The sequence below is a fragment of the Saccostrea cucullata genome, unplaced genomic scaffold (genome assembly GCF_032062105.1).
Source record: "Saccostrea cucullata isolate Sc308-1 unplaced genomic scaffold, CSIRO_AGI_Scuc_v1 ctg283, whole genome shotgun sequence".
Lineage (NCBI taxonomy): Eukaryota > Metazoa > Mollusca > Bivalvia > Ostreida > Ostreidae > Saccostrea > Saccostrea cuccullata.
In genome coordinates this window covers 14527-41471 of record NW_026925137.1, presented here as the reverse complement: position 1 = coordinate 41471, position 26945 = coordinate 14527, and the positions used below count along the sequence as shown (strand labels likewise).

General features: G+C 33.4%; 2 protein-coding genes across 4 annotated transcripts; both read right to left on the bottom strand.

Moving 5' to 3' along the window:
* Nucleotides 1–408: 408 nt before the first annotated feature.
* Nucleotides 409–14917, bottom strand: LOC134268148 (solute carrier family 28 member 3-like). 3 transcript variants are annotated; one of them, XM_062750348.1, is made up of 12 exons: nucleotides 14821–14917; nucleotides 13398–13571; nucleotides 12554–12930; nucleotides 11792–11945; nucleotides 9939–10130; nucleotides 9423–9584; nucleotides 8037–8162; nucleotides 7654–7781; nucleotides 3004–3184; nucleotides 2250–2413; nucleotides 1718–1829; nucleotides 409–1432 (listed from the first exon to the last, which is right to left on the bottom strand). In XM_062750348.1, exons 2-12 carry the CDS (start codon nucleotides 13560–13562, stop codon nucleotides 1229–1231), a joined length of 1965 nt encoding a protein of 654 aa, XP_062606332.1. In that variant the 5' UTR covers nucleotides 13563–13571; nucleotides 14821–14917; the 3' UTR covers nucleotides 409–1228. The 3 variants fall into 3 exon arrangements, with proteins under 3 accessions (XP_062606332.1, XP_062606330.1, XP_062606331.1); XM_062750346.1 differs by having other exon boundaries at nucleotides 13398–13610; nucleotides 14821–14915; XM_062750347.1 differs by lacking the exon at nucleotides 14821–14917 and adding an exon at nucleotides 14026–14114 and having other exon boundaries at nucleotides 13398–13610.
* Nucleotides 14918–18642: 3725 nt separating this feature from the next.
* On the bottom strand, nucleotides 18643–22666 carry LOC134268145 (uncharacterized). The gene is made up of 3 exons (XM_062750343.1): nucleotides 22407–22666; nucleotides 19840–19929; nucleotides 18643–19381 (listed from the first exon to the last, which is right to left on the bottom strand). The coding sequence occupies exons 1-3, from the start codon at nucleotides 22488–22490 to the stop codon at nucleotides 19142–19144; spliced, it is 414 nt and encodes a 137-aa protein (XP_062606327.1). The 5' UTR covers nucleotides 22491–22666; the 3' UTR covers nucleotides 18643–19141.
* Nucleotides 22667–26945: the final 4279 nt, after the last annotated feature.

Sequence of the window (26945 nt, the reverse complement as noted above, 5' to 3'; positions counted from 1 at the left end):
TCAATTAAGTTGGACATCAAACTATGTATATCTGTAAATGCTCAAAGGAAAACTCAATTTAAAAATTGAATTGAAGATATTAAAAATTTACCAAATATTTGCCGGGTAAACCCACATCATAACCGACATTTGGTATCATAATTACATTTCTTTTTAATTTTTTAATTTAATTCGACATCAATCTTTATATACTAGTGAATTGAAATCGTAAGTATAGAAAAACTAAATAAAACCATTTAATTGAATACATGTATATTAAATGTTACAAAATGCTAAAATATAGTGAAATATAAAACTAAAGTACATCACAAATTTTGTATAATGTTTGCTGATATTACAGAAAACTTAAGATACATGTAGCGCGCAAATAAAACAAAAATGCAGAACTGGCATATGAAAAGTGTGCATAAAAAAAGGAAGAATAATGAAAAAAGCAGAAAAGTCAGAAAAAATAACAATAAGATGAATAGTAGCACCTACTTAAAAATTCTCAGATTGCACAAAAGGTAAATAAAACATATTGTATGTAGATACATAGTACATTGTACCTTGTGAAAGATAAAACAAACTAGACTATAGACAATTATACGAAAACGAAAATAAATAATTAGGCATTAGGTAATTTCTGGAATACTACTCATATTAATGTCTTGAACTTGTAAATTAATATCCCAAAAATGTGTTTGTTTAAGCTACATGTAGTACTTGTTTGTATCATTTATTTTTTGCTTATTTCATTTCAATTTTTAAGCAATTGAAATTATTGAAAGAGACTTAGGTTTATATCGTATTATGCAAGAATTCGAAGTATACATCTCCTGGATTAGACAAATTTTACTGTAATAGCCTATGCTTTATAGTCATGATGAGTACAGAGTTTTAAAAAAGATGATTCTTTGGGTAAAAATCTTAACTAGTTAGGGTTAAAAAAATCATTTTTTTCCCTCTTTTTCCTGTATCAAAACGTGTGTAACGTAAAATTATGTTTTACAACTGGCCATAAGTTGATATTGATGCTAAAATCAAAAACATCCTAAAAACTACATGGGCACTGAATTCGAAACTGAAATATTCATTTAGAATTCAGAGATAAAATTATGACTGCATTCAAATTGGCCTCTCTAATAGTAAAACAAAAAATCTACGAACGTCTGAACCTTATCCTTTCTCACAGAAAAACACACACGTATATTATGCTTTTATGTACACTAAAACTAAATAATTACATCTATTTTTCTTCATACAATAAACCAGCTATACACGCAGTCATGAAGCACGCAACATTTCCCGCAATCATGGCTCTGATGACAACCTGGGCGAGAGCCGACTTTCGATTTGGCGCCATTGCGCCTAAGGCGCCAAGCATCACGCCGATGGAAGCGAGGTTGGAAAATCCACAGAGAGCGTACGTGGAAATTACCACTGACCGGTCCTGTGAAAATAAGACGTAATTGATAATTAAAATTAACATAGCATGTAATAATATAATATTAATATTCATTATTTAGTAATTTACATATTGCATTAGTTATATATTGCATTATTTACATTTTGAAAATGCACAGCGTTTGTTTTGAATTTGAAGCATAAAATTAATTTGAAGCATAAAATTAATTTCTATGCGTTTGTTTATAATGAACCTTTCTCGTCCGTTTATATAAAGTTAATTTGTAATGAAATCAAAGCACTCTATTGAAAATGATAAAGTGACCAGCACCTGAAGTATCCCTCCGGTTAATGTATGGTTAAAGTCCTCATAAACGATGTCACTTCCTTCAAAATGCCACCTCCCCGTAAAATTGGAATCAGTGCTCGGTAGAGTTTCATACCTTAAATTATTTATTGTACCTTTAATTATGAAAGTAACTTTGCTCATTCGTTATTTATATAAAATACATTTATTATTCTAATCAGATATTTAAAAAAAAATTTTCTGTGAACATATTCTGCTAGAAAAGTTATCATTGCCTGAATAAAACTTATTTAAAGGAGGCTGGGGGGTCAAGAAATTAATCACAAATTAACCACCATATTTAACTTATTTTTTTTAGATACGGTATCTTATGCTGTCAACTATCATTTGGCAAAGCAAAAAATAATACATTTTAGTTTTAAAATTTGATCATTTTTGTTTATCTTTATGTGGAGCTTTTCATTTAAAGGAGATCGAAATAGTCTGAAAATGGCTGCCACCCCCAGCCTCTTTAAGTTCAAAAAACTTTATGATAAAAAGTGTCATGTGACCATACCACGTGAGATTCTCTTGATTACTGATGAACACAGAGAGCTTTGTGTAGGCGTAGAACTCATTGATAAATGTCTTGTATCCAATCAACTTAGCGACATCAAAGCAGTCTGTCGCCTCCACCCCCATCAAGAACGCCACCGGGTAGAAAACGTAGGAACAGAGAAACTAGAAAAAAAAACAACAATGGCAACATGCAGTCAGTCGTGCCAAAAACCTTATATTGGGATAACATAACTGCACTGTTGTTCACTAAATTTTCGCGGCACCTTTATTTCGATAGATATTCATTATCTCTAATGAAGCGAGATAAATTTTTCACGAAATGTGGCTATTGCTTTATATAATCTTAAGGAATAAAAATAAACCTGAGAATAAAATTTTTGCGGGTGGCCACACCGTCTCACATTATACGCTAAAATAAATTGCGAATTAAAATTGATAAACAGTAAGCACTAGCTCGCAGATAAGCGGAATCTTTAGGCGCTTTCCCTACTTAGTGAAACATAGTAAGCAGGATGCAGAACGTCATATATAGGGTAGCCCTTAAAAATCTACGCTTTTTATTTCATTTGAAGGTAAATTTCCAAACAATTTAAATTAAATAAATTCACTCAATCTAAAACAAATGCATCAAAGGTGCAAATGGGAGATCGCAAAAACCAAAAATTAAAAGTAAACATAGAAAATTGACTTCAGCTACACATACAATTTGCACAATCCCTTATACATGCAAACTAGCAAACATGCAGAATTACCTGGAATGTGAGTTCCTCACCGGGTTTTTCCATGCCTATACGGTTACCAAACCAAATCAAGGTCTGATTTACGAATTCGATGAGGGCAATGAAAGCGATGAGATTGACAGCTATGTTGGCGATGAGAGATATGGACTGTGAAGCCCCTAAAGACGCCGCCTCAATGATATTCCTCTCCTGTCTGAAAAGATATTAAATCTCTCCCATGTATTTTAAGGCAGAACGATTGACTTCGTAGACAAATTCAGCCCATAGTGCTATGTCTACCACTGACCCTAGTGTTATATAGAGAGAGATATTTTGACCATACCGGTATTGTAGACAATTACACCATATTGTAAACTGACATAGACTCTGGCACCATATTGTATGCCGATACTAACCTTGACACCATATTGTATGCTGACACTATAACCCTGACGCTATATTGTAAACTGACACTAACCATGACGCAATATTGTAAACTGATCCAGACTCTGGCGCCATATTGTAAAACTGACACTAACCATGACGCCATATTGTAAACTGACACTAACCATGACGCCATATTGTAAACTGACCCTAACACTAACGCTATATTGAATACTGACACTAACCATGACGCCATATTGTATACTGATACAAACCCTGGCGCCATATTGTAAACTGATACAAACCCTGACGCCATATTGTACACTGACACTAACCATGACGCCATATTGTAAACTGACACTAACCTTGACGCCATATTGTAAACTGACACTAACCCTGGCGCCATATTGTAAACTGATACAAACCCTGACGCCATATTGTACACTGACACTAACCCTGACGTCATATTGTAAACTGATACTAACCCTGACGCTATATTGTATACTGACACTAACCCTGACGCCATATTGTAAACTGACACTAACCCTGGCGCCATATTGTAAACTGATACAAACCCTGACGCCATATTGCACACTGACACTAACCCTGACGTCATATTGTAAACTGATACTAACCCTGACGCTATATTGTATACTGACACTAACCTTGACGTCATATTGTATACTGATACTAACCCTGACGTCATATTGTAAACTGATACTAACCCTGACGCTATATTGTAAACTGACACTAACCCTGACGCTATATTGTATACTGACCCTAACACTAACGCTATATTGAATACTTACACTAACCATGATGCCATATTGTATACTGATACTAACCCTGACGTCATATTGTAAACTGATACAAACCTTTACGTCATATTGTAAACTGACACTAACACTAACGCTATAATATATACATTTGTGGTATCTCTCCATTATATAAACATACAGAGAGAAAATATCTTCAATTCTGTATGAAGTTTGTCAGAGGTCAGAGGTCAATACATGACCTAATCACACGGCGCAATAATATCTACCGGTACATAAATTATAAAATGACCTGCTCTACTTGCTTTTCATGTATAAAAATGAATAAAATAAGCACAAGTAAAATGATAATTTTTTTATTTTAAATGTAAACAAGTATTTCATACAGTTTTGGGGCTGTCGATTCAACCTGTGTACATAGAGAAAACTAGGAGCCTAGCGTTTGTTTACATTTTTCTTCACTTTTGTCAGCTGCATAGTCTCTAACGTTCATCCTTATTTTTTGGAAAGACCTGGTTAAATTTTCATGATAAACTTTTATTTTATCTTTAAATTTTACTCACGATAAATGTGTAAATCTGTTGGAAAATATCTTTGCAATCATGCCATGAACAGCTGCCAAACACCTCGGCGTTTTCGTAGTTCAATGTAAAGCTGTCGCCAGTGTCTCCGTGTTTATCAGTGTTTTACGATAAGTATGCCTTTAGTTACTGAAACCGTGGAATGTTTTTGATCAAACTGCAAATTAACTGGCTCGGACAAGTGTCTCAGTCCATCGGATCCATCCATCCCTTTCCAGCGACCGAAATTCCTCCAACTTTTTATCATCAAACTTCGGACGTGTTTCTTGTGTCTTTTCAGCATCGATTATCATTTTTCACGAATAAAATATTCCCAGAAAACAATCTGTTTACTATTACTGATCACAAGTAGCCTTTCACAAAATATTCCCTTCGAAATAGATTCCTTAGCCTAATGAATTCGAAGCGTAACCGCCATGCAAGCCGATTTACACCTTGCGTCATTTTTCAAAATCTACGACGGACGGTTAGTGCAATAATTTAAATTCGAAAATATTCAATTGTCTGTCTCAAATGTATATATAAGTAATAAATAACAAGTTTATAAACTTCAATGGGAATTGAAGTGGGTCGGTACTGATCTAATCTTCTGAGAAGGCCTTCGGCCTTCACAGGATTTGATCACGTGACCGACCCACTTCAATTCCCATTGAAGTTTATAAACTTGTTATTTATTTCTTAATTGAATACTTACACTAACCATGACGCCATATTGTAAACTGACACTAACCATGACGCCATATTGTAAACTGACACTAACCACTACGCCATATTGTTAACTGACCCTAACACTAACGCTATATTGAATACTTACACTAACCATGACGCCATATTGTATACTGATACAAACTCTTGCGCCATATTGTAAACTGATACAAACCCTGACGCCATATTGTACACTGACACTAACCCTGACGCTATATTGTATACTGACCCTAACACTAACGCTATATTGTATATTATTATACCTCTACTGATTTTTCACTATATTAAAGTAAATCGACATATTTTGCTGATTTCCTGAAAATCACCGTGAATAAACCGATTCCCTGCAAAACAGACTGATTCCCTGCAAAAAGAGTACGTTTTTTTGATGAACTGATACACACCTATTCGGAACACTTAGTATTTTCTTTCTATTTAAGACAAACTTAGAAATGTTCCAAATAAACTCATATATATTCATTAATGAATTGAAATGCATCGCGAGTCAACTGGTCCTATATCAATAAAAAAGAACCAGTTTACTGGTAACAAAAATGGCGATCTCAAGATTTGCCTAATGTTACTTTCGATTTTACAAGGTAAAAACTAGGACAATGAACTGATTTATTGATAAAATGGAATTCTATTCATGTCTGTATTCTGTTTTGTTGTTATTTCTTTTTTATTTCTGTTGGTATTAAACATCATTACAGAATTAAGAATACAGTATTGAATATAACTTTTTCAAATGTCTTGTTTGTATCGGTATAATAAAACAGTTAAAGTATATCATTGAGGGAATCAGCAAGATTCCAGTTCCCCTCGAGCAAGCCTATTTCCCTCGGCGCAAGCGCCTCGGGAAATAGACTTACTCTTGGGGAACTGGAATCTTGCTGACTCCCTCAATGATATACTTTAACTGTATACTGACACTAACCATGACGCCATATTGTACACTGATACAAACCCTGACGTCATATTGTAAACTGATACAAACCCTGACGCCATATTGTTCACTGATACAAACCCTGACGTAATATTGTAAACTGATACAAACCCTTACTTCATATTGTATACTGACACTAACCCTGACGCTATATTGTATACTGACCCTAACACTAACGCTGTATTGAATACTTACACTAACCATGACGCCATATTGTATACTGATACTAACCCTGACGCCATATTTTAAACTGACACTAACCCTGGCGCCATATTGTAAACTGACACTAACGCTAACGCTATATTGTATACTGACCCTAACACTAACGCTATATTGTATACTGACCCTAACACTAACGCTATATTGAATACTGACACTAACCATGATGCCATATTGTACACTGATACAAACCCTGACGTCATATTGTAAACTGATACAAACCTTTACGTCATATTGTAAACTGATACAAACCCTGACGCCATTTTGTAAACTGGCACTAACCATGACGCCATATTGTAAACTGACACTAACCATGACGCCATATTGTATACTGATACTAACCCTGACGCCATATTGTAAACTGACACTAACCATGACGCCATATTGTAAACTGACACTAACCCTAACGCTCATGACGCAATATTGTACACTGATACAAACCCTGACGTCATATTGTAAACTGATACAAACCCTTACGTCATATTGTAAACTGATACAAACCCTGACGCCATATTGTACACTGATACAAACCCTGACGTCATATTGTACACTGATAAAAACCCTGACGTCATATTGTAACTGATACAAACCCTGACGTCATAGTGTACACTGATAAAAACCCTGACGCCATATTGTAACTGATACAAACCCTGATGTCATATTGTAAACTGATACAAACCCTGACGCCATATTGTACACTGATACAAACACTGACGCCATATTGTGCACTGATACAAACCCTGACGTCATATAGTACACTGATACAAACCCTGACGTCATATTGTATACTGACAAACCATGACGTCATACTGTACACTGATACAAACCCTGACGCCATAATGTACACTGACGCTAACCCTGACGTCATATAATATTGTATACTGACACTAACCTTGACGCCATAATGTACACTGATACTAACCCTGGCGCCATATTGTATACTGATACTAACCCTGACGCCATATTGTACACTGTTACAATCCCTAACGCCATATTGTATACTGATACTAACCCTGACGCCATATTGTACACTGACACTAACCCTGACGCCATATTTTATACTAATACAAACCCTGACGCCATATTGTAGACCTCCTTCCCTGCCCTTGAGCGCCGGGTCTCGGGGTAGAACAGTTTTGACATAGCCAGAGCTGCAGGTGCAGACATTACAGAGGCGGACAAAAGATGGTTGGCCGGAACCTGATAATGACAAGTTTGCTAAATATTTATTTTTGAAGAGAAAATTACCTAGAATAATCATTTACCAGTACATAATTTTACTTAAGAAGTTCATTGCTCAACGTGCCATATACAGATCCTAAACATTTTCTGGATTTACTTTCTTCTTAATATCGAAGAAAAGTTATGCACTGCAGTACGAAATGAAAATATGTGCTTTTAACCCACCCCTTCTTCTAGCCTTTAAAGGATTTTTTTATAGACAGTGTTTTGTACCTTGTATAAGATGTAAGCAGCCATGACACTTCCGGCAATGGTTGCAAACCCTCCGGTACAAATGGCGTGCAGCTCTGATCTGGTCATTTTGGAAAGAAAGGGGCGGATCAACAAGGGGGCTTCACTCTTTAAAATAGAAAAGAATCAACGATTAAACCCATTTTTTAAAGTTGTTTAAATTCTGTATTGGTTGTTTTCGAATGGACAATGGAAGATATCTTCATAGATATAAATGGAAGATATTCCCGCCGTGGCGTTGTGGAGTTTTGTGTTTAATTGATAATTTACCTGATCAATGAAGATAATTTCCTGTCGGAGTTATGGGATTTTGTGTAGATCAAGGGGTGATCAAAAAGTTCGCGAACTAATTGAATAATTTCCATAAAAGAAACAATACTTAATTTAAGTGTTGATTATATTTTAGATAAGTCCTCTCAAAATTTAATGCACATCTGCCACCGTTCTGCTCACGTGATATAGGCGGTCAAGTGACCCCTCTCGTAGCGTTCTGTCATAAAAGCAGGACTTTTCTGAGTTTTATATTAATTTCCATGCAATTTAATTTTTATAACAAGAACAGTTCATTTGTCAGAAATGGTCCAATCTCGGCAACAGAATGGATGGATAAGAATATCCATTCCAAAAATAAGCATGGCGACCATTCAAACCCGAATCTTCTGTCTCGGGAGAAACGTTTATTCAAGGTGGATAGAGAATGGGTGCCTCCGTTTAATCATATCTAATATGTTTAAAATCTAAAGTAAACGATATCTTAGTTATTTAATTATTATATTATTGTTCAATTATTCAACTGTTTTTCAATGTGTAAATTGGAGGTCTTTGGTAGCAAATTGCTTATTGAAAAACACATCTCTTTTCAAAGTTGCTTTCACTGGGCAACGTAACAAGTATCATTTTTAACCATCTCCCTTCCTTCACTTAAATGTTCAATCCAATCATTGATCGAATTTCTTAAAAGCCATTTGTCTTAATAAACTATGAACAAAATATCATATACTTCTGCAAAGGGATTTCTAAGATATACAATAAATTGTACAGTCGTTTGTTGAACGAGTACGACTGAGACAACCATTTTTCGTCACAAGTGACCTAACTAGTGGCGTCATTTTCAAATGGTGACGTCACAAACAAGGAGCAAAACTTTATTCAGAATATGCTATTTATGGAACTTGTGTATGACTATGAGTGTACCAATTTTTTTTCTAATCTGAATTGTGGTTTTGTAGATATATAGTTCGCGAACTTTTTGATCACCCCTCGTAATTTACTTGTGGGCCGCCTCGTTATACATACCGTACCCAGTTCTTTACCTGACCTATGAAGATATTCCCAGTGGCGTTAAGGAATTCTGTGTAGATAATTTACCTGTCCTATGAAGATATTCCCAGCGGCGTTGAGGGATTCCGCGGGGGAGGTACCCATAACAGTAGCCATGAAGCGGGCGATGTGTCGAATGATGAACTGCATGACCCCGAGGTAATAGAGGATAGAGATGAAGGAGCTGAAGAAGACTATCACAGTCAGGACCTAAAAATAGAGAATTATTATAGCCACTGTCAATCAATAAGAGGAGGCGGGCCCATTTAAGTGTCAGTACCTAGAAAAAGATAATTATATAGCCACTGTCAATCAATCCAAGGGGGCGGGGCCAATCTAACACTACGTCAATAAAGTCTAATCTAATTTTGAAATTATCCCAGTTTTACATAGCATTTTTTGTCTGCAGCTGACTTTCATTTAAAGTAACTTAATATGTTACAATATGATTTGCGATATTCCTTATCAAACCAAATTCTCATATGTATCTTTAAATTATTTTCACTTTATTTTTTCAATTTTTTTTTTTATTTATAATTTTATAAAAAAAAAAAATATTTATACCTTAAAAGCAAAATAATGCATTTCGAATTTTTCTCCGAACACAAACTTGGATCCCTCGTCTGTGTACAGTAGGAATTCCGACACTCTGTCCCCCAGCCAGCGAAAGGCCCGGTAACCAGGGTCCCAGCGTAAAATGGCGAGGGCGAAATAAAACTGTATAATCAAACCCCAGAACACGGGTCTCCAGTTCACCTAAGTCAAAATAGAACAACTGTATCATCAAACCCCAAAATACCAGTCTCCAGTTCACCTAAGTCAAGAAAGTCAAAATGTAAAATGACGAGGTTCAAATAGGACTGTATAATCAAACCCTAAAATACCGGTTTCCAGTTCACCTAGATCAAAAAATTAAAAAAAAAAGGGGGGAAACACTGATGCCTCCGTATGGCAACAGCGAAGATTAAACTTTTCTTAAATGCAAACTGACTGGAAATACAATTCTGAAATATAAAAGTACGTTAAAGATTTTTCATAATATTAAAATCTCCAAGGTCAAGGTCAAAAGATCAAGGTAATTGGTATCCAATGAAAGTTCTTGCTACAAAAAATAAATATGAGAAGTATGGAAGCCCTTGCCCTAAGCTTTCAAAAGTTATGGCTAAAGTTAAAAAATTTAAAAAGTAGGTCTAACTCTAAATTCAAGGTCAAAAATCAAAGGTCTTGCTATCAAATGAAAGGTTTTGTCACAAGGATTATATTCGTGAAGTATACGATAACGAGCCCTTAGTGTTCAAAAGTCATATCCAAGGTTAAAGTTTTGTCATAAGTAATGAAATCTCCAAGGTCAAGGTCAAAAGGTTAAGGTGAATCGTATCCAGTGAAAGGTCTTGCAACGAAAAATACATTTGTGAAGTATGAAAGTCCTATTCTTAACCGTTCAGAAATCAAGGCCAAGGTTTAAAAATTTTTAAAAAGTAGGTCCAACTTCAAGGTCAAAGTGTAAAAGGTCTTGCTATCAAATAAAAGGTCTTGTCACAAGAATTAGATATGTAAAGTATGAAAGCCCTAGCCCAAACCGTTCAGAAATCATGGCCAACGTTTAAAATATTAAAAAAGTAGGTCAAACTCTTCAAGGTCAAGTTCAAAAGGTAAAAGTTATTGGTATCCAATGAAAGGTCTTCTCCATTACATCCGTGAAGTATGAAAGCCCCATCCCTTAGCATTTAAAAGTTATGGCCAAGGTTAACGTTTTTTCATAAGAATGGAAATCTTCAAGGTCAAAGTCAAAAGGTCTAGGTTGTTGGTATTCAATGAAAGGTCTTTCCACAAATAATACATATGTGAAGTAAAAATGTCCTGAAATCTACTGTTCAAAAGATATGGCCAAAGTAAAAGCTTGGAATCTTTGTATAAAAATGGGTCAAACTCCAAGGTCAAGGTCAAAAGGTCAAATTTGGTGGTACCCAAAGAAAGGTCTTATCACAAGGAATACACATGTGAAATATGAATGTCATTGCTTCACTAAATCAAAAGCTATGGGCAAGGTTAATGATTTGGGGACAAACAAACAGCTGGACAGACGGACGGACACAACAAAAATTATATACCCCGAAGCTTCGTTTACGGGGCATAAAAAACTGTCTTCATTTCACCTGATTCAAGAAAGTCAAAGGGAAAGGTAATCTTAGATCGGGTGGATCCAGCAACATTAAGAATTGTGCAAGGGAAAAAAGAGGGTCTTAATTAAGATATAAGCATCAAGAACTTGGAGTAGGGATTCCCCCTCCTGGGAACATGTAATCAAGGCATCATATTGTGCAAAAATTGATCACATTATATGAACTGTCAGTGTGATTGTAAGTGCTGATGTTTAACTAATACTAGTATAATACTAACTAGGATGAATTACTTACCCTTGCGGGATTGTGTGAAAAAATGTAGAACGTCACAATGAAGAAGACCATTCCCGTCAGAGAAATCAGGTTCTTTGGGGTTTTTAGTGCCACCTCTGCTATAACGTAAATCACGACCCCCAGAGCCAGCAATACACAAAGTATGAGGTGAAACCTGAAAGTCAGACTGAACTATTAAATGATAATTATATTTTACCACGGCAACAAAGTTTATTTAAAAAAAATTATGTATATTTTATCCCGCTATTTAACTAACCTGAGCCTAAAGCATAGGCAGTTTGTCTGTGAACTTAAGTTTTATATTGTCGACCTCTTCACAAGAACCATTAAGCCAATTTCAACCAAACTTTCTACATAATATTCTTGTGTAAAGGAAATTTAAATTTATACAAATAAAGAACCACATTGTCTTCAAGGGAAGATAATTAAGAATTATTCAAATTAGTTGGCATCTTTAAAACATTCTTCAATTTTAGAATCTTTGGGTCAGAAAAAGGCTTGAGGTGTACGAAAAACTGGACCAAGAATCCACCTACCAAAGGCGTCGGAACCGGGGAAGCTAGGGGAGCTTAGCCCCCCCCCTTTTTTTTTAAAGCAAATATATACATATTATAAGCAGTGAAAAAAATTGGGGATAATCTCTTTTTGTTGGTTTAGCCCCCCCCACTTTCATTTTGCTTCTGATGCCTATGCCTACCACATAGCATTGGGTCAGAAAGAGGCTTGGGGTGTAGGTAAACATTAAAGCAAGATTCCACCTACCACTTGGCTATTTTATTTCTTGTCTCCTTCTGCAGCCTACTCCAGTAGAAGTAAATTGTTATCTGTTCCCCGAACACCGAATGCATCGCAAAATATCCAACGTACAGCGCCAACAAAATCGTACAAACGAGCAGCCGCCAGGAGCCCTCATCACCGAAACGATACACCATGGCCGATATAAAGTACGCCATATACAGCGTCAACAGACAGACATACACACAACTCATGATCATCTCTTTGTGGGTTTTGAACGAGCCAAAGATGAGCGTCTGGAGTCGTAGAACTCCACGAGAACAGGAGTTCCCATAATCGGCCTCGATTTCATCTTCTTCTGAATCATATTCCTCATCATCGTCATTTTGTTTCTTAATGTTTCCCTAAAATACCAGAGACGCCTTAAATTTATTTCATATTTCCTGTAAATGAAGGTTTAAGGAAGCTGGGGGGGGGGGGGTCAACAAATTGACCATCAGATATAAATTATCTTAATAATCTTTTTAGATATGATACATGTACACGTATTTGTATCTTAAGCTGTGAACTATCATTTTGCATACATAGAAACAATTTGCAAATTCCAGTTTTAAAATCTGATTATTTTTGTATGTCTTTACATGGAGATTTCTTCTAAAAGAGATCAATTCAGTCTAAAAATGGTCACAAGAAACCCATAGCCCTCTTAAGTGCAAAATTTTTCATCATGATGATGGCTTTTGTTTTTGGAACAAATTGGGAATATCACATATAAGTAAAGATATGAACATACACAGTGTTTTTTATAAATTGTACAACCTATTCTAATGCAAGAATTTAATGCTAAAAATCTTAATTGCTTAGCACTTACATTTACTTGTTTCACTTCAGCACCCACTTCCGGGTCAAAAGCTGGGTTATCGTGTCCTGAGATTATTTCCGGTCCACCCTGGTTGCCGTAAACGGTACCGTTCTTATCGTTTACGACAATCGGCTTCACTTGCCTGAGCTGTACGGTGTTCTCTTCCTCTTCCATTATTTTTGTCTATGTTACGTGTTGTAAATTGATGTAAATATTTATAGTCTGCAATTAAAGATGTATTAATAGAAACGCAATGACCAAAATATAACCAATTCTCCCCCTCTCCAAAGACCCCAAATCTTAACCACATCCGATATTTAAGAAACCTTTATTCTGTTTTATGTTTTAGATATGATTTTTAAGAAACCTTTACAGTTGTAGTGTATTATCGGTATATGTTTTAGATTATTTTTTTTCAAATAGAATATCACTGAAAAAAATATTTGTGTAATATACAGGAAAATAATTTTAGGCATATATGTATGCAACAAGGACATTAGATTACCTCATAACCTGTAGTAGGCGAGAAAATTTTATAAGATGAAAAATGAGGTTGAAATTTTAATGACAGATGTTGACAGGGACATGCCGTGTTGTTAAGAAATGCAGGATTATGATAGATCTTATGTATACTCACGTCTTCTCACTTTAACCTCCAAGAAATAAACTAAATACACTCAGATATAAAGTATTAATTTGCCGCCGACTATCGATATTCTTACATCATATGTCGGACCTATCACATAAATAACGTTACGTAAGTAATGCCTTTTATTATACAAAGTAAAATTTATTTTATTACACTAGCTACAGGTAAAGATAAGACCCATTTAATTTTTTTTTCAGTATGTTTTAACAAAATAAAATATTTTAACATGAAAGACCATCCATCTTTTCTTGCGATAAGTATTGCACGTTGATCAAGTTTAAATTCTAGAATTGATGAAGCATATTCTTTTTAAGACAGATAAATAATGTATTTTCTTTATTACTTGAATAAGTAAAATTTGAGAGAGAGAGAGAGAGAGATTTACAAACCATCTATCTTTTCTGCCCACAAGAGAAATTTACAGTCATCAAGTTTAAATTCTTGAATTAAATAAATGTGTTCTTTTACACTCAGATGATGTTTTTTATTACTTACAAAAGTTAAACGAGAGAGAGAGAGAGAGAGAGAGAGAGAGAGAGAGAGAGAGAGAGAGAGAGAGAGTTACATACCTTCCTCAAATGTGTGTAAATTTTCTCTACGAAGACTTTATTATTTTGCAGTATAGTTATAGACCGGAACATGTAAACATTATGATGGTCATAGCCAGCTACAGGTGCGTTTTCCGATCCCACGACCAGAGAAAGGTGCGACCCATATCTTTAATAAATATTTAATGACTCGTCTTAATCAAAACAATTATACTGCAATACATTTAACTCTTACCTTTTAGTTGTCAATTGTGCAATGATCCTTAAAGTGTCTCTCTACGGCTCGTTTTTTTTTTATCAAATTTTTGTTGCAAATGGCCTTCGATTACTGCGTGTTCAGTGAACCAGAACTTTAGATTTAAAACCAGGCCTGTGTTTGCCCCCGTGTACCGAGAATTTAACAACCCCCCCAAAAACTCTTGAAACTGCCATTTATGTGTTATGTACACCCAGAACTAACGCCAAGGTTTAATTGAATTGTAAATATGTGTAGTTTTTGTCTGAGGTGAGAGTTTTGATACAAAAGGTAGCACTCGGTCCACGGGTTTTAACGATCTTGTTTTGGTATTATGACCAAATTAAACTATCTACAATTATAGACTTGAACATCTCTGCCCACCACTAACGGCACATTAACCCCGTTGTTTACTGAACCGTAAATCGACCCTTCAAAACTCCTTTAAAAGATATTTTTCAGGAAATATTTTGTTATTTCTATTTATCACTGATTTTTTATCTACTTTTTATTTTCAAAATTTAAAAGAATTCAGTTTCGACAAACCTTCATTCATAAACGCGTCATTAAGGCGCGACAGTTGTGGTTAATTATTTGCGATAACTATCTTCCTCTTTGTAAAGATGAGAAGTGAATTAAATTTTTCACAAGATAATAAAATTGGTATATAGAAATATTTTTGAAAAATTTGCCTCAAAGTACAAATTATCTAAGTTATTAATCAGTATTTTTTTTTTTTTCAAATCAATAGCGAAGGATTGTTACATCTTTAAACTTGTTTCTTCTATGAGAAAAGTGAAATATCGGAACAGATATAATTTAACCATACACTAAAATAATACATATAACAAGAGGCCAGAGAAGCTTAACTCTTCCAAAAAACGGGTGGGTGGGGAAAGAGTTCGAATTTTTTTACTATTGAATTTGATTGTGGATTCCGTAAAGACTTAAGAGCTTGTACAAAAATCATCAATCCACCAACGTATTTTTCTTTTGGTAAACGCTACACAGACATACTTCATACTAAACTAAGACACAACTGTTTACTTAATTATGATCTATATAAACGCAATATTATCAACAGTCCTCTTTGTTCATGTGGAAAGTATGAAGATGTTTACCATTATTTTTTTGCTTGTATAAAGTATGCAAATGCTAGAAACAATCTTTTTAACCACCTATTTATGCTTGAAGAATTAGTTACAATTGACACAAACCTGTTATTATGGGGTGATATAGATTTGCCTGTATCAACTAATATTAATATTTTTGCTGCTGTCCATAGATTTATTACTGAAACATGTAGATTTAAAATTGATTAATGTTATCAACTTGCATCACTTGAACATTATTATAAATACTATATTTTAATGTATTATTTGCATGACATATTGTTATATTAAGTTTATGGAGAGGAACTAGTAAGTTGTAAGAACTTGTTTCCAATCCATTTGATTCGTTCAATAAAATATGTTCAAAACAAACGATTGTGGATAGGGTGGTCTATTAAGTCATTGTAAATTTGGTAGTGTATGAATAAAAGTTACCCACATACCCCCTGAACACAGTCACGCAAACAGAAAGTAGATTTTCCAGTATGGACAATTTCAATTCTTTTTTTTTTCAGGTCATTTTTCTGGTTTAAACTTTCTTTAAAAAAAAAAATACAACAAACCTCTGGAAAGTTGGAAACAATTCCTATTTCAAAACATGACGACTTTTGCTCTTCAAGAAATTTCCAATTTGATGACCCTCCCCCCACCCTCTCTCTTAAAAAAACCGTAATGCCTTGCAATGGGCTGAACAAAACATATTTCTTTTTAAATATGAAATTCGTAAAGACTTACATCTAAGACCAAACACCTCAGTTGATTGTAAAATTTCGGGAAAATTACTGAGTTTATTTAATAAGGTTTCCAGCATAAAAATGTCTAGATTCCTTCTACAACATTTATACCATTTTCAATTAAATGTAAATTAGAAAGTTATGAAGTTGGTCCTTTTCACAAAAAATCTTATGTCTAAGACTAAAATTTCACCACTCTGTAATTTTCTATTATATGAAGATTTTTTTTCTAAATAATTATTTACAATTTTATCCACAAAATATTCATAAAAATGTAATAGAAGAATAAATTCTGTGTGGTTTAGAATTGGGGATATTTTAGTCTTAATCGTAAGATTTTGTTGTGAAAAGGGCCTACTTTATTTTTGTCCTAGTCGTAATTTGTATAATTTGTAAATCGAGCCCGGCTCATTATATTGCCTTGAAAGTTCTCTGATTGATTCGTGTGTTTCAATATCTACAGTTATTTTTACAGAACATTTACAGTTCTGGTCATTTATAACATGCACTCAAGTTCTTTTCAACTTTCTCCATACCGAAATTGAAAACCATGTATTTAAATTGGCTTCTAGCTGCATCACTGATTAATTGAAGAAAGCAGAATTAATGTAACACAGCACTCCATGCACGGTATTGAAAATAAAGAAGCATGTGCATGTTTAAAATTTAATACAGTGAAAGTATTTAAGCGTCGAACCCATATATTTTTGAATTTAGTTAATTATTCAGCTTTGTTGTAAAATGTTTTTGATTAGTGCGATGCGTGTATGCCTCTGGTATGTAAACGATATTTTATTCTACGTAGAGAGAGAGAGAGAGAGAGCATACCAAAGATAGAGTTATTCCTCTTTGTTAAGGCCATCCACGTCGATGCATGACTACAGTTGTTTGAGCGGTTTCGAATAAGAAACCGATTCGGCAGTACTATAAATATACAAGGCATTATTCCAAACTCTAAGTTTTTTGTCAAGGTAGTTCATTGACTTGTGTAATTAAATATTGTTTCATAAAAGTTCAGTTCCCCCCCCCCCAAAAAATCTTTAGGAAGTTAACATAGGTGCTAATACCAGTTACGAATAAGGCGACAAGTTCCGAATACATTAGTAGTTCCCATTTAGTTCGACCCTAAATTAAAACATTATCCTTTGGCATGCCTGGGAAAAATTAAAATAATTGCCTACCAGTCAGTTAGTGGTACTTCCAAAGGATAAAGAGAAATTAGAGGTACTGTGAGCACTGAGCTCACTTGATCCCGCCTCCTATGTGATAATTATGACAAAGTCCATGTTTTGCTCTGGGAGACCCAAAATAAGTGTCTGATCAAAAGGTAAAATAAGAGATGGGCAATGGTATTATGTCTTAATGAATTTGCGAAAGTATCATTAAATTTTATTTAGTGATATAGGAGGAGTTGCAGATGAGAGATGGGTACTATACCTTCAATACTAGAAAGAATGGCAGTATCCATGTTTGGTTAAGGGAGCCCAAATTATGTGTCAAATTAAAAAAAATAAAATGGCACAAGTTCTATCGTTTTTGAAATTTAACCTTCATCTTAGAATTTGAGCTTCATCTCAAAGACTTCGCCATGGTTCTGAGCTGCCACACAAAGACACATCTTGTTTTTGGATTGCTTTTTCATGGTGGCAGTGTTCTAAAGTATATTGTCAAGTGAGGAATGATGATCCTTACTTCGCGGGTTCGAATCTAACTTTGGGACCTGGAGATCGTCCATTTGGATGAGACCTAAACCAAGGTCCCAGGTCACAGTGGGAAAAATCCCTCATTGCTCAATATGGCTCATACATGTATGTGCTGTGTATAGGATAAAAAAAATTGCAACTCTTCACCAGCAAGTGGTGGCGTCTCCATCTGAGTGAAAAATTCTAGAGAGTGACGTTAAAAAACAAACACAATATAGTTTAAAAGCTGATAAGCGTTTACTTGCAAACACTTCATTGTAACATATCACACACAAGGAAAAGCAAAAGTCAAGTTTTCATTGTAAATTACAATAAATAAATAAATATGATGCATGCATTGTATAATTTACATCAGCTAACAGAATACATGGTATTCAGATTCAATTTATTTTGACTTGTGATTGTTTCAGTGACATTGAATACAAAGTAATATTTGTCATCTTTTTCTAATCAAGATAAAACAAAAATTAAGTACGTAATTAATTTAAAAAAGTTGAAAATGATCTTCGTAGCTCTATCATTATATTTGCAAGAAATGGAACAAAGATATAGAACAAATATGGAAGTTTTAAAATCCCTTTTCTTTCAAACCATACACTGTTTTTAGATTTATTAGAAGTTGTGAAACATTTCGATGACTTGGATTGCTCCTCAACCCTGAAGTTGGAAATAATCCACGGACTTCTCTCAATGAAGTCTCAATTGCACATAACAGCACCAAAATGATTCCAAATTTATGAAATGTTAAATTTGCTTCATACGTGTGTTTTCATCATTCAACAACATCATTTTCACAATCACTCAAAATGTCTGTGTTTTCGTTTCTGTCAGACCCAGACGACAGTTTGGAGTCAATACTTGACCGCGAGGCGGCGCTGCCTACAGATCTTCTCGCCCAAGTCTCGTCGTCTTCTTCCTGTACGATGTTTACGTCTTGTACTATCGTTTCTTTCTCTTTCCGTCGGATCTTACTTTTCACAAAGTTCACAAAGCGTTTGGAATTGTTTTTAACCTATAAATAAAATTGTTATCGCTGAACTTAAAAAAATATGTCAATATTCAATGTATAACAGAGGAATTGACGAAAGATAAATATTGGGCAAGCTATCCATCTAAAAAGTTCATCTTTTATAGCCAAAAAAAAAATGAATTTAAAAAAAGGTAAAGAAACCAATAACTTTTGCTTTACAAAGTTTGAATTCAGAATTACATTCAGAAATTCAGAAAAATTAAGAAGAAGTTTTGTAATGTCTATTGTGTTAAGTAGCATTTTGCCTCAAATAAAACTAAATAATAATAAAAACCAAAATAATAAAAGTGTGATGAGTGAATCATGTATCTCAAAAAAAAAAAATCTTTAAAAAATGAGATTCAATCAAAAGAACTGATTCATTTGGTTGATTTCAGAGTTTGGGATTAATTAAAAAGTCTATTTTAAATAATTCCGAAAAAGATATAAACAGAACTTACACCCTGTATTCCGGCCTGAATCTTCTCTTTAGCGGTCCGGGACTGGGGGTCCATTTCTTTGGGAGGGTCCACGAACACACTTCTAAGTTCCTAAATGAAACAAAGTACTTTTAATCATCTTTACGTCTGAGCAAGAACTGCATCAAGAGTGACTATATTGTGTTACGTTAAAAATTCGGGAAAGCTCTGCCTAATTATAGCTCAGTATTACGTATGTATATCTATTTACACAATTCATATTTTGTTTATGTTTAGCTTAAATGTAAACATGATGAGTTTAAATCCACTTAATCAAGAAGAATCGATCGTCGAGTGATGACCTAATTTCTTAACAATGATCCTATCCGCCCAAATTGTGTACTTATGTGAAATTTATCAAAATTTGAATTTAAAAAAAGTGGGTACATGTAGAAAGTTTTCAGTTTTCTCTTCAATATAGTAGTCTTCTATCATTTGACATTACTCTTTATTTTTATTTTTGTTTGATTATCAGTTTTGAAAAAAGGGTTAGTTCTAATATTCTTTTCAAATCTGTCCTAAAAATTGCCTCCTCTTCCATTAAATAAATAAATGAAAGTGGTGGTACTAGAATTATTTTACCCTTCCTCTCCTCCGCGTTCAATGTGTACATTCGAGACTGCGATAATTTCAAGAGGATATCAGCTTATTTAATTTCAGGATATCAGCTGCAGAGTTACGTACCAACTCAGGGGGTGTTTGTCGCTACAACAAATACCCTTGTACATGCAATGGAGTACAATTTGAGAACATAACGAAGTAAGTGTCTAGGTGAAGCTCTATACATTATCTCGTAGAGACACTTGAAGATCAACAAAGACAAAAGTGTTAAACAAAGGCATGGAACATGGACGGAAGTTTGTTCTAAATTATGCGAAATTTCAACACATTTTTTTTTTCAAACTTAAGTTCATTGAGGACGCCTTATATAAGATCTTTCTACGAAGCAACGGGTGCTTGTTCAGCAACACAACAGTCTCATTGATTTTTTTCTAACGGTCTCAGTGATTTTTTTTTTTAAATTAAAAAAATAATTTTTTTAATTTTATTAAACTCACTTAGTTTCCTCTTCTCGTTTTGAAAATATAAAGTTTTCTTCTTATATAATTGAAAGCAAACTTTATAACCTTGGAAATCTCGTGCAAAACAAACAGATATTATTAATGTGCCTGTAAATAGATCTTTAATCTATCGGTTGGTGACAAATTTAAATCCATGGGGGAAAATCAATAAACATTTACTGCATATTTGATAAGCAGTGCAGTAGGAGATTACAATCCCCCTCTCATTAAAAAAGATGAACATTTAAAGGGATTCTTCACATATTGCTTTTGCCTTACACAATGGATTTTTTTCATTCATACACAATTGCTTTAACTCTCTTACAGATATCTAAATCGTATCTTGTGTACATATTGTAGTTTCAAAACAGATTTACATGGACACGCTTATTAAGGGCCATAGTATATTTTTTCAGTACCCCTTCATTTTTCTATCAAGTATAATTCGATTTCATTGTGTTTAATATTTTACTTCTGGTTGACTGAGTTTAAAAAAGTAAGACAATGGGAAGACAGATAGATTTGATTTACTATTGAAGAATTCAATAAGTTTTTTTTAAGCAAAGATAATCATATATACTGTATATAATTCTGACAATTTACATGTAATATATTTATTGGTAATTGAAGTTTTTTTTTAATTTACGGAATAATTTTGTTTAAAGCATATGTACTTTAATGTTTAAATACATGGCTAAAAAACAATATATTTCTCATATTTTACGTAAGTATTGTACGTAAACAATAGATGTTTATTATATTTTGATAACAACAAACCAAATTGTTTCAGGTTTTGCTTCAAGTAATTGGGGGGGAGGGGGGGGGGGCAGTTTATGTTCCGAGTAGAAGGTACAATGCGTGTACAATTAAATATATCTTTTATCTATAGACAGGCGGGTGCACATATATTTTTGCCGAAATTCGACTCCTGCATATTGAACAGAGGTATTCAAACGATTGATTAAAATCTTGTCATTGTTCGACCATAGCAACGACGTAACAATACACACCGCAAGATCAGATTCGAGAATTCAAATTACACGGAATTCAATTGTATGTAATATTTGTAACATATATCAAAAACGATTTATGTACGTTTTATGAAATGAATATTTATATTCCTCTCAATGAAGGACGAATCAAGGATGAAATAAAAATACAGAGACCTTGTATTTCTTTGAAAGAAGTATTTTATTAAGTCATTCAGCGTAGATTTCACCTTAACAAATTTAACGCAATACAGTGTATGTACCGTTACAAATAAATTATTCTACAGATTTGGCATATGAGGATCTTTCTAATTTTTTGGAATAAAATGGACTGCTTGCTTCGTTTTTTTTGTTCGTTTGTTTTTGTTTGTTTGTTTGTTTCGGTTTTCTGTTTTGTGTTGGTGGTTAAAAGGAAAACAGCAAGAAACAAATGAAAAAAAAAATCGCAAAAAATCAAAACAAAACAATACAAAAAAAGCATAATAAAAACAACACTAACCTTGACTTTCAGTTCGTGTTCTTGTAGCGTTGTGAACATGTCCGCTGTATTATGACTTTCAGTCTTCCCAACCTCTTCATCCATAATTCAGAAAAAAAATAAAACAATATTATAGTCCCTGTAAAATTCGCTCCAAAAAAGAAAATAATTTTTTCCCTAAACACAGTATTCCAATATCTCGATAGGAAACGGTTTTCAACGCGTTTATCTAATTGCTGCATAAATTATGGAACACTTTTTTATATACTAATCCATCAAGGTATAATTCAAACTTTAATAAACATGTTTACTAATTGTCGGCGACCAATACACTAATGGAAGTCTACACGTTTGAAAAATCACGCGTACCGCGTATAAAATTTAAAAAACATATTTAAATCGGGACAATCATAGGATAAAAAGATAATGAGCCCTTAGCTATATTGACAAATTGTCAATCTCACAAGGGGGCGTAGAGATCTTATCTTTGTAAGGTGCAGTTTTAAACCGCAATCTATTATCTTCTATATATCTCTCCATCTACCCATTTAAATGGAATCACAATGTTAAGATATTTCTTAAATAGAAAAGTCCGATTTATAGAAAGACACAAAAATCAATACAGAGAATTTGTGTCCAAGGATGGAATAAAAATAGGAGGATGCTCTGAACGGGGACTGAACCTCCCCCTTCTTATCTGGATGTGCAGAATTATTATTATAAAATTAAATTAACAAATCATATACTGAACCAAACAAAAATGTTGATAATATGCAAGAGTTCGGACAACGCTTCTAGTGATATCGCATGAAGACGAAAGTGTTACTAGAGACAGAACTGTTTTTAAATTTATAACCTTAAACCTATGACCTTTTGACCCCCAAATCCAAAGTGATCTTTCTAAGGTCATTGCGAGTTATTGAGTAAAATTTCATTTCAAGCTCAGAAGCTCAAAGGCTTTTGGTGATATCGTATGGAAACAAAAGCGTTACAGACAGACACAACTACAGACGGACAGATAGACGAACGGACAGACAGACCGAATTTAATATCCCCCGCATTCAGCGAGGATAGGTTGGGCAATAAAAACCAACTCGAAATCTCTTGTGCTCTTTGTCACAGAAATACTTCTTTTCAGGGACACATTTCGGTGTTCAATTTCAACTTGAGCGACAAGAATCAAAGAGAAATAAAAGTTTTCAGTTTTTGCATAGGGGCTGAAGTTTTTTTTCAAAATGTCTACCTTTATTTCATTAATCAATACCAATGTTAATTTAATTTTAATAGCTAGCATTAATCACTTTTCCTAATAGATAGATAGACTTGTATGAGCTTTATATCATTCAGATACGTGAGAAGGACACCTTTAAATCTTCTGACACCCCCCCCCCCAAAAAAAAAATGAAAATCAATGCTGTTTCTATCGAGGTTTTTTAATTATATACATGTAAACGTCATTATTCTGTAGGTCTTTTTTCATTAAACACATGAGAATTTCAATACAATGATGAAAAAAAAAACTATGAAAACAAATAAAATGCGTCAAGGTCAAAGGGTTTCTTAGGTATCCATTCAAAGGAAAACATATGTGAAGTCTAGCCCCCAGTTATGGTCAAGGTTAAAGATTTTTCCCTCCAATGTCAAATGGTCAAGTTATCCAATGAAAAGGACTTTCTGTCCTAGTATTTACCGTTCAAAAGGTGTTACCAAGGTTAAAGTTTTTAAAAAATGATTAAAATTCCAAGGTCAAGGTCAAAGGGTAAAAGTTATTGGTATCCAATGAAAGGTCTTCTCACAGGGATTACATGTGTACAGCTTGCAGGGTTTTTCCATAAGACCAAGGTCAGGTCAAAAAGTTTGTCTCTTTGCTACCACAAGTGAAATATGAGTTATCTCGGTAGGGACTTTTGAAATGTTTGTGTAATATTGGTTCAACAGTGATATGGTACATACACATGAAATATGAAAGTGCATTAATCAAAAGTTATGGGCAAGGTTAAAGTTTTTGTGACCTCAACCTTAACATGTACCCCTGCTTTCGTGAAAGCGGGGGACAATAAAAATCAATGCTGTTTCTATCATGGTTTTTATCATAAATGTAAAAGCCATTATTCTGTAGGTCGTTTTTTTCACTAAATATATGAGACATTTAATGATGAAAAAAAACTAAGAAAACAAAGAAAATGAGTTTCAGGCCAAGCGAAAGATTCAGACAAAAACTTTTTCACATGTTCATATGTTCAAAATGGCTCTTAAATTTTACTGTAAGCTTTTCAATGTTGCAAGTTTGGTTGTCTGTAAGCTTTTCAATGTTGCAAGTTGGTTGTCTTTAAACATACACAGTTATTTGCCAGCAATGCGTTATGAAGGTCATTTTCATAATTATAGATTACAGCAATATAAATTCTCATGCAAAGGAGTGGTCATTATTTTTTTTTATTTCTGTTTCCATTTTCCTCGCTCTCACTTATTATGAATAAAATCAGCATGTAAAATAAGCATCCAAGTCAATCTACCGGATTATTCCCTTGTCGGGGATGGTTGATTAGAAGTTCTTTTCAAGTCACGATGTAATTACCAGACTGGTATTTATCTGTTATTACATGTGTTATATATGGTTAAAAGTCCGACATACGGTCCGTGAAATATTGACAGCCTTATATTTATTTATATGTATATAGCTAAATAAATGACAATTTATTAAAAGTTTGTTAATTCATAATTATTTTATATCAGCCTACATGTGTATGAGATAAGCAGGTAAATACTATAGTCTTAAGGATTTTTTTTTTTTTCTGAAATCATAGAATTGATATGTGCCATTTACATGTAACGTTTGAGTTTTCGCTCTGACTGTAATGTCATCGGAAACAAACTGTGCTGATTCCTACTTCACATATTACCGCATAACAAAAATAGCACTTATATACGAAAGCCCAGAAGGCTGGTCAAAATTATTTTTTTTAATTTCTGTTTCCATTTCAAATCCATTGATTACTCTCTTTTATCACAATAAATATATATTTATAGCAATAAAATAAATTACAGCATGTATATATATTAAAAGAAAGTTAAATAATCATTTGATTTTTGATCAGCAAGATATACTTCAATTTATATTATGACTTCTTAAATATTAAATAGAATACATAATCAGGATATATATATTTTTGCCTACTATATATAAAGGATTGTTGACATAATAATTATGGAAAGGATAGTTCCTTAAAATGTATAAACCTGAATTTGTAAATTGTAAATCTTAATTTCATAATTTGTCAAATGGTCTTCCATAATTTGTTAATTGTAAATTATCCAACATAAATTTAAAAGTGTAAAAATGTAAATGCAAGTTATGTCAATGTTATTACATGTGTTATATAAGGTTAAATGTCCATGAAATATTGACAGCCTTATATGTTAATAAATTATATGTATATAGCTAAGTAAATGGCAATTTATCAAAAGGAAAAAGAACAAAAAATATTCCAAACCAAAAATTCTTCGACAAGCAAAAAAAAAAAAAAAAAAAAAAACTGATTTCTTGTTTGTGGTTGTGGTTTGCGTGTGTTTGTGTGTGTGTGTGTGTGTGTGTGGGGGGGGGGGGGTCCAAAGTCAAAATTTTCAGTTTAAATTAACTGTAATTGATAGTCCTAATTTTAAATCAGCACACGGAGAGATGCAGAATTTTTTTTTTTTTTTCAGTATTATAAAGATGTATATGAGATAAACAGGTAAATACTAGTCCTAAGGATTTTTTTTCCTGAAATCATAGAATTGATATGTGCCATTTACATGTATATTTTCAAAATGTTTGTCCACTAAAAAAATTAATCCAAAGGCCAAAAAAAAAAAAAAAATCGTGTGTGTGTGCGGGGGGGGATGGTAATGGACAATTCTTGTTGATAAGCTGTTTAAAATATATTTATATGACTCTTCTACCTTTTAACGAGAAACAAATTGTGGTTATTTCTTGATTGTTTGTTACTTTATAAAATTCATTAATGAAAATCTTCACATATTACCGCATAACAAAAATAGCACTTATATGTGATTGATACATACATGTGTATTGTCATCTGATGCAATTTTTAATTTTGAAAATTTGCATGTTTCCTTGCCATTTACTCTGTACAGGGTGTTTTTTTTAAGCAACGATCCATTTTTTTAATAATGCAACCTTTAATTGACAAATCACAAAGTACAATTTACATTTCACAAGTTGACAAATCGTATTTCTACAATAGGGCATCGGCAAAACTTGCATTTACATTTTTACATTTGTCAAATTAAGCTCAACTAACAAATTGTGAAAAAAACAATTAACAATTATGAAATTAAGATTTACAATTTACAGTATGTTTTTTTTACAGAGTTGGAATTTTGAACCCGTTGGCTTTCCATAAATAATAAAGTTATATGTCTGATTAACAAAATCCTTGTAGATAAATAAAAACCTATATTTTAGATTTGACCATAACGGACTACACTTTTGATATCACACACATATTTGCAATCTGTATTGTATATATAATTGTTAATTAGTTCAAGGAACATAAG

Excerpts from the sequence above, each read along its gene's own strand:
- LOC134268148 (XM_062750348.1), bottom strand. The coding sequence starts at position 13,562 with ATGGAAGAGGAAGAGAACACCGTACAGCTCAGGCAAGTGAAGCCGATT. Across the intron at positions 12,931-13,397 it reads CTGAAGTGAAACAAGTAAAT|GGAAACATTAAGAAACAAAA; the intron begins GTAAGTGCTAAG and ends CTGGTATTTTAG. Across the intron at positions 11,946-12,553 it reads AGAAATAAAATAGCCAAGTG|GTTTCACCTCATACTTTGTG; the intron begins GTAGGTGGAATC and ends TCTGACTTTCAG.
- LOC134268145 (XM_062750343.1), bottom strand. The coding sequence starts at position 22,490 with ATGGATGAAGAGGTTGGGAAGACTGAAAGTCATAATACAGCGGACATG. Across the intron at positions 19,930-22,406 it reads AACACGAACTGAAAGTCAAG|GAACTTAGAAGTGTGTTCGT; the intron begins GTTAGTGTTGTT and ends TGTTTCATTTAG. Across the intron at positions 19,382-19,839 it reads TTCAGGCCGGAATACAGGGT|GTTAAAAACAATTCCAAACG; the intron begins GTAAGTTCTGTT and ends TTTTATTTATAG.